At 39.1% G+C, this 14,709-nt stretch overlaps 1 protein-coding gene across 1 annotated transcript; it reads right to left on the minus strand.

Annotated features, from left to right (window-relative positions):
• Window positions 1-2,071: 2,071 nt before the first annotated feature.
• On the minus strand, window positions 2,072-8,074 carry LOC140814330 (cyclin-dependent kinase F-4-like). Its single transcript, XM_073173279.1, has 12 exons — window positions 7,988-8,074; window positions 7,379-7,498; window positions 7,057-7,214; window positions 6,851-6,965; window positions 6,209-6,365; window positions 5,954-6,073; window positions 5,842-5,877; window positions 5,695-5,761; window positions 2,574-2,682; window positions 2,430-2,495; window positions 2,281-2,349; window positions 2,072-2,192 (listed from the first exon to the last, which is right to left on the minus strand). Exons 1-12 carry the CDS (start codon window positions 8,072-8,074, stop codon window positions 2,094-2,096), a joined length of 1,203 nt encoding a protein of 400 aa, XP_073029380.1. The 3' UTR covers window positions 2,072-2,093.
• Window positions 8,075-14,709: the final 6,635 nt, after the last annotated feature.

Genomic DNA, 14,709 nt, shown 5'->3' on the forward strand with positions numbered 1-14,709 from the left:
ACCAGGTATGTATTCCCTTATGAGCATTTCTCTCCAAGGGCTTGGCATTTTTGCGAAGAAAAGCTGCATAGCTATATCTTCTTCGATTCCTGAAATCCATCTATATTTAGCGAATAACATAATGTATTCATCCACCAAACATATGTCATGTAATTCAAGACTATACAGAGCTTGAGTGTATTTCTTCTTCTTCTCTGTATCTTGACTGTTGAAATAGTCTACCCCTATAAAATGTGCTTTAAATAGGGCAGCCATTTTTCCAGCAATCTCACTAAGAGATTCACCAGCTAGGACTGACTCCTTCATGTCAAATGAGGTCATGTCCCAAGCAATTTTCACTGATCCCATAAGACTCATTTCTAAAAGTTTAATGAATCCTTCTTTGTTGAGATCGAGTGTTCCTGCTGCAATTCTCATAGCAGATGTCCAATCATCTATGAGATCTTCTCTGTTTTTGAAGTCTAATACATCAAGGTTAAGCATAACCTCGTAAGGATGTATAGGATCCAAAACAGTTTTCCCATAGGGTGTTTGGTGCAAAGGAATTTGATTTATCCTTGCCCTTGTCCCTGCTGGGTGTGATCCTCCACCAGTATGGAAATCAGTTTGAGATTCTCTCATATTTACATTATGAGATCCCATACTTTCTCTTGGTGGTTCTTATGAAGATGACCAGGTTATAGCAGGTGGTGTTTCACCCACTGATGTGTTCATCTTTAGATCTACTACTTTGAGATTTGCGAAAGATTCCGCAAGCTCTTGTAGATCTTCCAGACCAATCCTTTCTAAAGTTGTCATCAGATTAATTTCTTTTCTGAGACAAACTTAATTAGATTGATCATCTTTTCTTCTTCAGTTAAAGGTTTTGACACCACTCTGGCCTTCCCTTGTTGATGTAACAAAGGTTCAGTACCAAAAGATGGTAGTAACCAACCTCCTGAAGTTCTCCTACTGGAACTTGGTTGTTGTTCCAGTTTCTGAATTCTTGTTTGAATATCCTTTAAGGTTACAAGAATTTCTTCTTGTTTCTCTAGAATTTTCTCAACTCGTTGAGGTACATAATATAGCAAAGTGCCATAGGTTTGTACCGTTTTTTAGATTTCTCTAAGATCTGACGAAATCTTAGAGGAATCGGGTGTTATTTCCAGAAACTTATTGTTCTGTATCATAACTTTACCTGAGATTTTACCTGAGGGTGCTGAATCTTCCCTTTCTGGTTCTGATATCTAACAATAGTTAGATGACCTTGTTTATATTCCAAAATATTGGAATATTCCTTGTAAATTATTTTCCTTGAACCGAAGTTCGGATTCATAATTTTTTCGAAATTCTCCTTCACATACAAGTAGTTACTAGTAATAATAAAATTTGTGTTTGAAATAAATCAACATAAGGCTCTGATACCATTTTCGGGTCAGTGCCCCAACTCAGAGCTCCACCTTTTGCATCAGGAGATGAGGGATCCAAGGATCAATCACAGGGTGACACCCCAAAAGATACCTATCAGTTTGCTAACCTCATCTCTGTATCAGAGCTAAGGTTATCCCCTACGGAGAGTCGTGCTTCGTGTCAGATCACACGATAGAGGCTCGGGGCTTTTTATAAGCTCTGATACTATTTTCGGGGAGCGCGGGGATCAATTAAAATCAATTAAAGTTAAAAGGGAATGAAGGGCAAATATGGCAATTTGAAACAAAGTTTCTCTTTCCATGTACTAAAACCAAAATCCTTTTATAAAATGTACTGAATCTCAATTAACCCTTAATCATTTACCAATATTCTAGAAAGTCATAATTATTTATCTTATGCTTTCTTCATCAATTGTTTTCTATATATACATATTATATGTATATACACACAAGATTTTATTTTTATAAGTTATTGTCATTTTCAATGTTTCACTTGTTGCTAAGTTGACTCTGTTTTATAATTTCTACATTTACATAATCATTTTTCTCTGCAAATTCCAATCAATTAATAAAGACTATATATTAAAATTCATGATTTAACTCTCCACGAATTGAATTTTTTCTAGATATTCTATATTAAACAAAGACAAATATATGTTAAGTCTATCCCACCGCATGCACCGCCTACACCATGATAATGTGGTGGTCTTCAATACCCGAATGAGGTGAAGTTTGAAGAACATCTGAATAGCTTAAAAATGGTCGGACGAAGCTGCAGCAACTCTGAAATATTGTAGAGAAGATATCAATCAAGCTTAGTTTTGATTTAGAATTTAAATAGTTTTCAGGATAAAATTTTAAAAAACAAAACCTGGAAAAATGGGTGTCTAAGAGCCTTTATCGCCGCAGGCCTCTTGGATGGATCCCAAGAACAAAGAGACTATATTTAGCGGGAAAAACTTGTGAGATTGAGAAATATAATCTTAAAAACAAATATGATATCAAAAAACTTTCCCTTACTTTGATAAGATCGATCGCGTCCTTGCTAACGCCCGGCATCGATGCCGAAAGGTGGACACCAGAAATCTAATATATATAAAATTTTAGAAAAATACGTATAGTACATAAAAAAAAATAGTGTTAGGGAGCAAATCAAACACTCACCTGCGGAAAGTTGTAATTCATGGCTTTGGCGAGTTCAAGGCCCTCTGGCCATTCATTCTTGGTCGGACTCCCTATTACGCAACTTATTTTATGAAGTTCGTCTGCTTCACTGCATTAAAATATTCAATGTTGTTTTGAAAAGGCCAAAATCAAAGGAGAACATAATGCTGAATATTAGAAACAGAGACTAAGTTGGGGAGAAAGAAGAAAAGAAATCTCCATTATCATTTTTCCCAAATGAATTCAAATGTGTTTACAAGTATTTATATGAAAGACGAGAATAAAGCTAATGCATATCAGAACAATCAAAATGAGAAATAGAGAAAATACTAAAAGCGTGTTTTCCCAGTTGCATTTTATATAATATTCAATATGCCCCTCAAGATGGAGCATGTATGTTGATGGTTCCCATCTTGGACAGCAGCAGTTTGAACTGAGTTGGAAGCAATGGTTTAGTGAGCAATTCAGCAATTTGCAACGCGGACAACACATGTAGAAGCTTAATGATTTTGGCATGAAGCTTTTCTCGAATCAAATGACAGTCGATTTCAATATGCTTGGTCTGTTTGTGGAATACCGAATTGGAAGCAATATGCATTGCAGATTGGCTGCCACATAAAAGAGTGGCTGGTTCATCTTGTGCAACTCGCAGATCCTCAAGCAGTGAAATGATCCATACTATTTCACATGTAACAATAGCCATGGCTCGATATTCTGCTTCTGAAGATGATCGAGAGACGTCTCTTGTTTCTTGGATTTCCAGGATACCAAAGAATCTCCAAGGAACACACAAAAACCGGTAACAGATCGACGAGTATCAGGGCACGCTGCCCAATAAGAATCAGAGAAGGAATTAATTTGAAGGTCATTAGAGGTGGCATAAAACAACCCTTGACCAACGGTCCCTTTGATATATCGAAGAACCTTGTACACTGCATCCAAACGTGCTAGTCCCGGTTTGGCAACATATTGGCTTAATTTGTTAACAGCATATGATAAATCTGGGCGAGTGATGGTGAGATATATGAGTCTACCCATCATTCTCCGATATTGAGAAGAATCTTCAAGCAAGTCAATGTCCTCTTGATTCAATTTAGAACCAAAATCCATAGGGGTGGAGCGAGGCTTGCACCCAAGCATGCCCGAATCAGTGAGGAGTTGAAGGGCATAGTGACGCTGACAGATGGAAATGCCCTGAGCAGACCGCGCAACCTCAATGCCAAGGAAGTGTTTTAGATTGCCCAAATCTTTCAGTTTGAACTGACCATCTAGTAGAACTTTTAATTGGGCAGCTTCTTCTTCACTGTTGGTAGCAATGACAATGTCATCAACATACACAAGTAAGGCCAGAAACACATTGCCTCGAGCTGGAACGAACAATGAGTTATCAGCAAGTGACTGAGTAAAATCAATCTGAATAAAGGTGGATGAGAATTTTTCAAACCACTGACGCGAGGCTTGCTTAAGGCCATACAATGACTTGTGCAATCTACACACTGGCTGTGGTGGTAAAGGCTCCCCCTGGCGTTGATATCCGGGAGGTAATGACATATACACTTCTTCATGTAGGTCACCATGCAAAAAAGCATTGTTGACATCGAGTTGTATCAAAGACCATCCACGACCAGCTACTACGGCTATTAGAGTTTTGATTGTCACAAGTTTAGCAACAGGGGAAAATGTTTCGAAATAATCAATGCCCTCCTGTTGTGTAAACCCTTTGGCAACAAGGCGAGCTTTATAGCGTTCGAGTGAGCTATCAGCCTGAAACTTGGCCTTGTATACCCATTTACAGCCAACTACACTTTTGCAGGGGAAGGGAGGTAATGGACCACGTACCATTACGTTCGAGTGCTCGTAGTTCTTCATCCATAGCCTGTCGCGACTCCGATTGAACAACAGCTTGAGCAAACGTTCATGGTTCAATGATGGAAGATATGTTATTAATAAATGTCCGATAATGGAAAGACAGTCTATGTGAAGAGAGGACAGAGGATAAGGGATGAGCAGTGGATGAAGAGAGGCTAGTGGAGGTGGTGGCATAACAATGGTAATCACGAAGGTGAGTTGGTGTTGTGATATGACGGCGTGAGCGAAGGGACTCACAGTGAGAAGTGTCAATTGGAATGCTTCTTTGGGTGGGTAAAATGTTGTCAGAAAAGAACTCAATATCGACTGGAGTGGAGGAAACATCTTTGAAAGGGAATGAGTGTTCATGGAATATGACATCCCGAGAGATATAAATTTCATTGGTGTCGAGTTTGAGCAATTTGTAACCCTTATATCCAGGAGGATATCCTAGAAAAACCGATCTAATAGCACGGGCATCAAATTTAGTTCGGGTATGAGGTAGAGTGGATCCAAAACAAAGGCAACCGAAGACCTTTAGGTGGGAAAAAACAGGGACTTTGTTATGAAGTAACTCAAAAGAGGTCTTGTGGGATAAAAGGAGATAAGGTGTCCGGTTGATGGGATATACAGCAGTGAAGATGCAGTCGCTCCAATACAAGAGATCATCCAGAGGTGGACGTTGGATCGAATTATCTACAAAACTGAGCTTATTTTTGGTTGTGAGCGCCATGGACATTGCTCGATTCCATGTGTTGTAATTGTTTCCAGAAAGTGGATGTGAGACAAGGATCAATCCAGGATGATCACCGTTTTGCAACAGAAAAAAGGCTACCAGAATCGTCAATAGCAGTGCAATTCCCTGATCCAATCGCTGCGTGATTTGGAGCCTGATTTGCTTGATTTCCCTTCGCCATGAGGAGGAGGCGTTTGCACCCTTAAAGCTCTGATACCATATTAGAAACAGAGACTAAGTTGGGGAGAAAGAAGAAAAGAAATCTCCATTATCATTTTTCCCAAATGAATTCAAGTGTGTTTGCAGTATTTATATGAAAAACAAAAATAAAGCTAATGCATATCAGAACAATCAAAATGAGAAATAGAGAAAATACTAAAAGAGTGTTTTCTCAGTTGCCTTTTATATAATATACAATACTGAATAATGGATTCAGAGGTAAATCATGAATTCTATTGATGCAAACCAGACAAGAAAATATGTACCAACGAGCACACGTCCATTATCTTCAAAGGAGGACTACGAATGTGTACGTACCTTGAGCCCGGAAACAAAGCGCGAATAGTAAACAGTTCGGCCATTATAGCACCCATAGCCCACATGTCTACCAAGTAGAGGGCGAAAATATAATGTCACAAGGAGAATAACAAATTTATCATCAACTAATGTGTGTCGTATACGTACCGACTAGCGGACCGTAAGTTGGAGAACCTAGTAGAACTTCAGGGCCCGATACCTGCAAGATAAAACCAAGTTGAGTGACAAGCAAAATCGCAAGTTATTTACATGAGAGAACATACAGCAGCTACTCGCCAGCGTGTTGTGACATAATCTGTAAATAGAGGGTGAGAATCAATCTCACGGGTCATACCAAGATCAGCAATTTTTATGAGATCCTTTGGTGCCAACAAGTTTTCTGTCGAAATATATGAACAAGATATTTTGACCAAACATTACAAAGGCAATTGAACACTAGATTTTACATACTTAACAGACTTCATCCAATCGATAACTAACTAATAGAGCTTGCTGAAGACTACAGTTAGTTAACCTGGCTTGAGGTCACGATGGAAGTATCCACGTTGATGCATGTGTTCAAGACCTTCAAATACTTGGAAGCACCATATTCTCACTTCAGATTCAGAAAATCGTTTTCGGCTGTTGAGCGCCGCCGCAAGTTCGAGTACCGTCTCAAAAGACCGAGCCCCCTCAAGCAAGATTTGTTAGCAAGTCAGTCTCTAATTAGCAAGTCAGTATATATATATATATATATATATACTAGGATGGTGCACGTGCGTTGCACGTGAAATGTATTTGTCGGTGATTTTTTGAAAAGAATATACATAAATTTGTGTATTTTCTGAGTTTGTTTAATATTAGTTTTTTTCTTAATGATAATGACATTTCATGTAATATATTAGAAACGTTGGATTATAAGCAAATATGTTTTTTTAAAGCAACAAAAGTCGAAAGAGGTTCTTACAAATGGCTTGATGGGTATCCTCAATATAATTTGCATATATAGATATTTAATGCAGCAAAAGTTATTATCCCTATTTTTCTTGTTTTATTTGAAATTTTCGTAGCAAATTCTTTGATTTCGATGTAGCTTGCGATCTCATCTTTTTTGTATAATCTTCCAATGTTTCATCGTCGTCGATCTCTATTTCATATATGTTGTAATAATTTTTACTTGATTATTAATCTTCTTGTAGTCTTCAACAGGATATCTAATTAATGCCTCGACAACTTCTTCAGAGATTGTAATCCTAGCAATATTTGTACCATCATCCAACAAAATTGATAATCTATACATGCAAGATTGAATTTGTAGTTTTCAATATTAATGTTAGATATATAAATATATGGCAGATGTAAAATTTGAATATATAGTATTACTTGGGAACTATCTGGACTTGTAATTTTAAGCAATTTAGACAAGCAAGACCATTCGACATTTTTGTACCCGCTTTGAGACAATGATCACAAGCTTCATAGTATGGTAAAGAAACATTCTCAATCTCATTGATAGTTCCTTTCAAATAGTAATATGCACTCTATATCCCAAAAAAAGTTCGATCATTAATGATAATTTAAATTTGTTAGGTTTTTGGTTTTATTCAACGATGATCATTAACACCGATTAAGAAATATGAGTTCTCTACAACTGGAATAAGCAGACTAAATTCAATAAGACATGTATATAAATAAATACTCAAACCTCCGTTAAATTTGTCGCCTTCTTAATTACTTTGTCAATTGTTTCACACTCAGAGTCAACAAACATTTTCTTCATCCAAATAGTAATTAGTTTTTCGCGCCTCTCTTCTGTGCGTCCAACCTGTTTATAAATATTTGTTCGAAAACAAGCGATAGATTTTTTTTTAGAAAAAAGAGATGGAGTAGACTCAAGATATGAGGAAATTAAATGCATAATTATTGGTGATAGACAAAAATGATGAATAATATCTTTTGACACATATATAAATGTTAATGTTGAGATTGAAACGCAAACTTCGAAAATGTTAAAATGAGAAGAAATCTAATGCTTTTTGATGAGTTATTAGATCCATGATAGTTGATATAGAGAAGTCATAATTTGCCATGAATTTGCAGCATATGTGTGGGTGCATGGTGGGTTAAAAAAAACATATGTAGTTTGCATTAATTTCAATTGATATACTCTTGTTTGATATTAGATGAAAAAATTGATGGGGTTTGTTCATAACAAACAAATAAACAATGAACAATTACTGTTACATTCCGAATCAGAATTATAAAATTATTTTTTTCCCTCCTACCTCTGTGTAGGTCAACCTCCTGCCGTCACCCTGGTGGCCGTGCAGGTTAAATTCCTCCACGCAATTGCACTTGGTGTGGCGGTGAAACGTTGAAAAGTTCTCATATCACTTAACATGGATCTTCACAAGATAACAAATTTGGTTGCGGAATTCCGTCTCTCAACAACAAACGAAAAGGATGAGCCCTTAAATCTCAATGACGTCGATGTGAAGATAGGAGAGAAAAGCATTGCAAACTGTCTGGTGGCCAAAGTTCTCTCATCAAAGACGGTCAACCATGAAGCATTTAAATTACAAATGCCCAGAATCTTACAAGCCGCTCGCCCGATAGAGGTAGGATCCATTGGTAATAATTTCTTCTTATTGGATTTCAAATCTACACAGGATAAATCTCGGGCTCTACGAGGGGGACCATGGAACTTCTTTAGGGATTTGGTGATATTTAAAGAACCCCACGATCTACAAAACCCCAAGACACTGAATTATGATGAAATCAGTTTTTGGATACAATGCTATAACTTACCATTGTTATTCATGAACAAAGAAATCTTGACAAAAGTGGGTAATCAGATCGGGATTGTGGAGGAAGTAGATACACGCTCTAATGGCCTATCAATGGGGGATTATGCACGTATTCGGGTGAAGATAGATATCACAAAGCCTTTGAAAAAATTCGTACGGATAACTGCTCCCCAAAATAACGAAGACATCATCGCATTACTAGCATATGAAAGGCTGCCCGATTTCTGCTATAACTGTGGTTGCATTGGACATTCGATCCGGGAGTGTGAGAATCCTATACCAGTGAACGGAAAATTAGAGTTTGGAACCTGGCTACAAGCAACGAACGGGGGAGGCAGGGAGAAGAATAGAAAATACACACAAAGCAAACCATATCACAGCAGAGACAACTCTCCACCTAATAATTATGCAAGGAATGATGAGGCAAACAGTGACATCCAAGTAACACAAACAGGAGTGGGAAATTCTGGATTGTTAACTTCACCTACTCAAGAGGAAGAGAGCCCGAGGCAGATCCTTACACGGGTCATTGAACCCCCTGCCAAATCCCAGGATTTTAACACACATAAACAATCACCAAGTAGTGGCCAAAAGACGTGGAAGCGTCGAGCACGGGAGAAAGGTAATCTAGTAATTCCAACACTAGACCAGCAAGAGAAAAATTCAGAGAATATAGGCCAAGGGATTCCACGGAACCATCCCAGTCCTCAAAAGAAGCGCACTTTCAGTGAGATATTGGACCCCGTCACATCTGAATCAGCGGCGGTGATTGCAAAGCAACACCGCCGATCACTATGAACTGCATATGTTGGAATGCTCGAGGGCTTGGGAACCAACGAGCATTCCGAGAATTAAAGCGACTCGTCGCAGAAAAGGACCCAACCCTTCTCTTTCTATGTGAAACTAAGATGAAGGGCTCTAACATCCGATGGTGGAAGACGATTCTTGGATTTAATGGCCTATTTGCGGTGGACTGTATAGGTAGGAGTGGTGGTTTGGTGCTACTATGGAAAGACCCTCTCAACATTAAAATTCACTCGTACACATCGGGGCATATCGACCGCACAGTGCAACATGGTAATAAGTTTTGGAGATTCACGGGCTTTTATGGAAATCCAGACACAGGAAAACAACATCTATAATGGAACCTCCTCCGTCGTTTAAGGGGACTTACTGAACTCCAAGGAATCCCATGGATTGTTGGTGGTGACTTTAACGAGATTTGCTTTGACAATGAAAAACATGGAGGAAACCAAAGACCTCAGCATCAAATGAGAGCCTTCAGGGATACTCTAGATGCTTGCTCATTACAGGAGCTCCATAGCTTAGGCGAGTTCTTCACTTGGGCCAACCGCCGAGCTGCTGATAATATTATTTTTGAACGGCTTGATAGATTTGTTGCCACTATTGACTGGAGACTACTGTATCCAACAGCACAATCACAAACTTTGGAATTTTTTCATTCCGACCATAGACCCATTCTTATTGAAATTGGCGCTCCACAGAGACATATACCTTGCCATGGACCTCTATTCCGGTTCGAGCCTCATTGGGTTACAGAGACCGATTGTAAAGATATAGTCACTCAAGGTTGGAAAAAAGATGACAAGACTCTAACACTATCAGAGCGTATTCAGAGTGTTAAAGCATTTCTAAGGAACTGGGCTGGACACCGATTTAAAGATCTTCCGAAACAGATAAAAACCAAGAGGGGGCAACTAAACCGCCTCAGGACTCATGAGCAATGGCATCTATCTGCACAAAAAATCGGTGAGCTAGAAAGTGACATTGAGAAGCTAGCTACCAAGGAAGAACTGTACTGGAAACAACGAAGTAGAGTCAACTGGCTCGCAAATGGTGACCGCAATTCAAAATATTTTCATGCAAGTGCCTCACTCCGGAGAATGAAGAACCATATTAGCGGACTATTCACAGCACATGGAGATTGGTGTACTGAGCCGCACAACATGTCTGAAATTGTGGAGCACTATTATTCGAATTTGTTTACAACTAAGGACCCGACAGCAGCAGCTAGAAAACAGATTCTAGATTGTGTTGAACCAAAAGTGGACGGGGATATGAATGCTCTTATTTGTGCCCCGTTTACGGCAGAAGATATAAGAAAAGCAGTGTTTGACATGCATCCGGATAAAGCACCTGGGCCTGATGGGCTATCAGTGTTCTTCTATCAAAAATTCTGGGATGTGGTCGGTGCAGATGTCACAGAGGCTTCTTTACAGATACTCAATGCAGGGGCAACCACGGAGGACTGAAACTCTACTATTGTAACTCTAATACCGAAAGTCAAGCAACCAATGACAATGAAAGATTTTCGCCCAACTAGTCTATGTAACGTCTGTTACAAAATAGTGGCCAAAGCTTTGACGAACAGGTTGAGACCTATAATGCACCATATCATTAATGAATTTCAGAGTGCTTTCATCCCAGGTCGGTTAATATCTGATAACATCGTCCTGGCTTTCGAGGCACTTCATTGGATACGCAGCAAAAAAAGAGGACAAAAATCATTTGCAGCGCTTAAACTTGATATGAGTAAAGCATATGACAGGATAGAATGGAGTTTCGTTGAGGGAATGATGTCTCGGTTGGGCTTTGCAAATGCATGGGTGGAGAAGATTATGCGCTGTGTCCGCACGGTCCAATATTCTTTTTCAATAAATGGTGAATTGAGCAACACTGTCATACCAACCAGAGGCATAAGACAGGGCGACCCACTCTCGCCGTACTTATTTGTTCTTTGTGCTCATGGCTTATCATCGGCTCTTCTTGCTTTTGAAAGCAGAAAACTCATCACTGGAGTACGTATGGCACCCTCTTGTCCTTCTATAACCCACTTATTTTTTGCAGATGATAGCCTCATGTTCTTCAAGGCTACTATGGAGAACTGTGCTGGGATCCGCATCTGTCTTAACATGTATGAGCGAGCATCAGGACAACTAATCAATTTTGAGAAATCTTCGCTGTCCTTTAGCCCAAACACGAATGACAGAGTGAAAGAAACCATCAAAACAATGCTAACTATCCCTGTTGTGCAAGGACATGACGTGTATCTGGGCCTACCTGTCTTCTCTAGTCGTAGCAAGAAACTACAATTCCGCTATCTTGTGGAGAGGGTAGTGACACGATTACAAGGGTGGGGGAGCAAGATATTCTCAAGTGGCGGAAAAGAAACCTTGATTAAGTCGGTTATCCAATCGATCCCGACATATGCTATGTCCTGTTTTCGTATCCCGACATCAATATGTTAAGAGATCGAGAGAGCTTGTGCTAACTTCTGGTGGGGTGTGGATGACGGAAAAAATAGAATGCATTGGAAATCTTGGAAAGCTCTTTGCAAGCCGAAATGTATAGGTGGGCTGGGCTTCCGCCATCTCGAGACGTTCAACAAAGCACTGTTAGCGAAACAAATATGGCGGGTCTTACAACCAAAGCCTCCACAGTACAGTGGTACCTGCGACAAAGTCAGCTCCCTTATTTTGAATGGACAATGGAATGAACAGATAGTGCTTGACTCATTCCACCCTCATGTGGCAGCAGAAGTGTTAGATATTCCGATATGCCAATCGAACCACGAAGACTTCATATACTGGGCCTATGATACAAAGGGTAGATATTCAGTCAGAGAAGGCTATAAGAGGGAAATTGGGTTATATGAGCCTCCGGATCATAGCTCCGAGATGCACTCAAAGAAGTGGTGGAAATTCATCTGGGCTATGTCAGTCCCCCCAAAAGTTCGAGTATTTTGGTGGCGCATTTTGCACAATATTATTCCGACATCAGTCAATCTAATGGCTCACCACGTCCCGGTAACTGGCAACTGTCCATTATGCCATTTCGGTTATGATAACACAACTCATGCATTATTCTATTGCTCCGTGATTAAAGGCTGCTGGAAGATATCTCGATTTTGGGAAATGTTAAAGCAGGTACAATTTTTGGAGGTGTCCGATATTTTCTGTTGGATGAAGGACAAGTTGAGCCAAATGGATTTCGAACTATTTGCAATAAACACTTATGCGATGTGGCGTGAACGACTCAATCTTGTACATAACCAGGGATCCCCCGGAAAGACAATTAACGTGACTTGGAGTGACGCACTGCTGCGAGATTTCCAAGAGGCCCAACGATTGCAATTGCTGAATGGGAAAATTGACACGTCAGGAAACTCGCCGAAGACATGGACGGCACCTCAGATTAATGAATTAAGGATGGACGTTGATGCAGCTTATAATGTCAACCTGAACAGCTTCGCGGTAGGGGGAGTGGTACGTAACCATGAAGGCCAACCATTGCTAGCTTTCGGGAGGAAGATTCGGAAGCCTGCTTCAATCGTCTATGGAGAACTAGCCGCCATTGATATAGGACTGAAGATTGCAAAGGACCATAACCTCTTGATCAACCAAATCACATCAGACTCTCTATTGGCAGTGCAAGCAGTCACCCATATAGATGAGGACCTTAGCTACGTTGGTACCTATGCTCATTATATCCGTCGATGCCTGAGTGAACATAACGGAGCAACCTTAAATCACATTCGGCGCACGGCGAACGCCGTTGCAGATTCACTTGCGTCTTTTGCTATTTCTCACCCGACTTCCTTTGTTTGGAAGCCGGGGGATTTTCCTTATTGGTTGTAAAACTTGTAATCCAAGATATTTCTCAATCTCAATAATACTACAAGTTTGCAATAAAAAAAAAAAAACAAATAAACAATGAACTTGATGAATTTTACTGTTGTATTCTTGCATCCTCAGGTTGGTAGAAATGATAATTGGGTTATTCGATTCCATATGCTTCATCATTTGTGCATCATTCAAAGCAAGGTCATCCCATAGATTAATATTAATGAATGTCGGCCTAGCATTGAAAACATAGTTAGCTTGATCGCAAAAGGTTTTTACATACACAAATAATATAATTGCACTTATGTCGTATCCAATAAAACAATGTCTCTTTTGTATCACATGATACCTTCTGGTTTGGTAAAAACAATCAGTTGCTTGACCTTTTTCAGCACGCCTATTCTATCTGTAGGCAAAAGGTGATTTTCACCAGGCAAATAATTTTAAAGCTATAAAAAATAAGAATAATATACATATAATTACTTACGTTGATTTTATTTATCGCTCAGTTCAGGTGTTATTTCAGTAAATCGCCTGAAAGCCAAGTGCAGTTGATGTATTGCTAGTTTTTCTTGTAACTCTGTAACGACGGTACCCCGTTGGAATAAACTTGAGGGAACATTTTCGTAATTTGAGTTCATGACCTTAACAAACGGATTATAGATGATATAAGATTTATCTGTCTCCATTATTCCTTGAAATTGCTTTATAACATTCAAGAATATCAGCCCATGAATAAATGTCCCTCAAAAAAAGACCGTAGAGTGAAGTAACTAAATATTATGCAGATTACTTTTAGAGTATAACGAGGTAATTCAGAATGAGACCTAACGTAACCAATAAATCCATTTCGAATTTTAAAAACTAAAATTACAGAAGCTAACCAGTAGGAGTAGAGAGTGTGTTATCAGAACTCGATGAAATGTCCAACGTTGCGCTGCCAAAACACGAGGGAATGAGTAAGGAGGAACCAAAGAAGAAAAACCAGTACAACACTAAGGAGGAACTAAAGAAGAAAAACCAAAACACTAAGGAAGATGCAAGCAAGAGAATGGAAGCAAGCAACACACCAACAGCTGGCTTTAAAAATCGAAAACCGAATAACCGGATACCATAAAAATGAATGAAACAAAGTACACGAGAACAACACCTGGAGACGAAAGCAAAAGTCGGCCTAGGCTTTCGACCACGAGCCATGACTGGAAACAAAAGGCAAGCGTGAAGCGTGATGGAGGCAGACAACAAGAAGTTACATGCAGCCAAGGAACCAAATGCATTTGCGTATGAGGTGAATGGGAAAAGCAGGAGGCAAATACACAGTCAACATAACGAGAATACGGGAGTCAACACTAAACACAAATATTAATTATAGATTCATGATAATGATTAATTAATAATTAATATGAGTATTAATATTAATTAATAAAACTGAAACTGTAGGAAGAAAAGAAGGCTCTTGTAGTCAAGGGCGGCCAACAAATCGGATAAGTAAATAATAATTAATATTAATAACTAAGAATACTTAAAGTGTTGGAATATTAATAATTAATAATACTTAAAGAGTTGGAAGAGAAGAAGGGTGATGA

The sequence above is a fragment of the Primulina eburnea genome, chromosome 15 (genome assembly GCF_022965805.1).
Source record: "Primulina eburnea isolate SZY01 chromosome 15, ASM2296580v1, whole genome shotgun sequence".
Classification (NCBI taxonomy): Eukaryota; Viridiplantae; Streptophyta; class Magnoliopsida; order Lamiales; family Gesneriaceae; genus Primulina; species Primulina eburnea.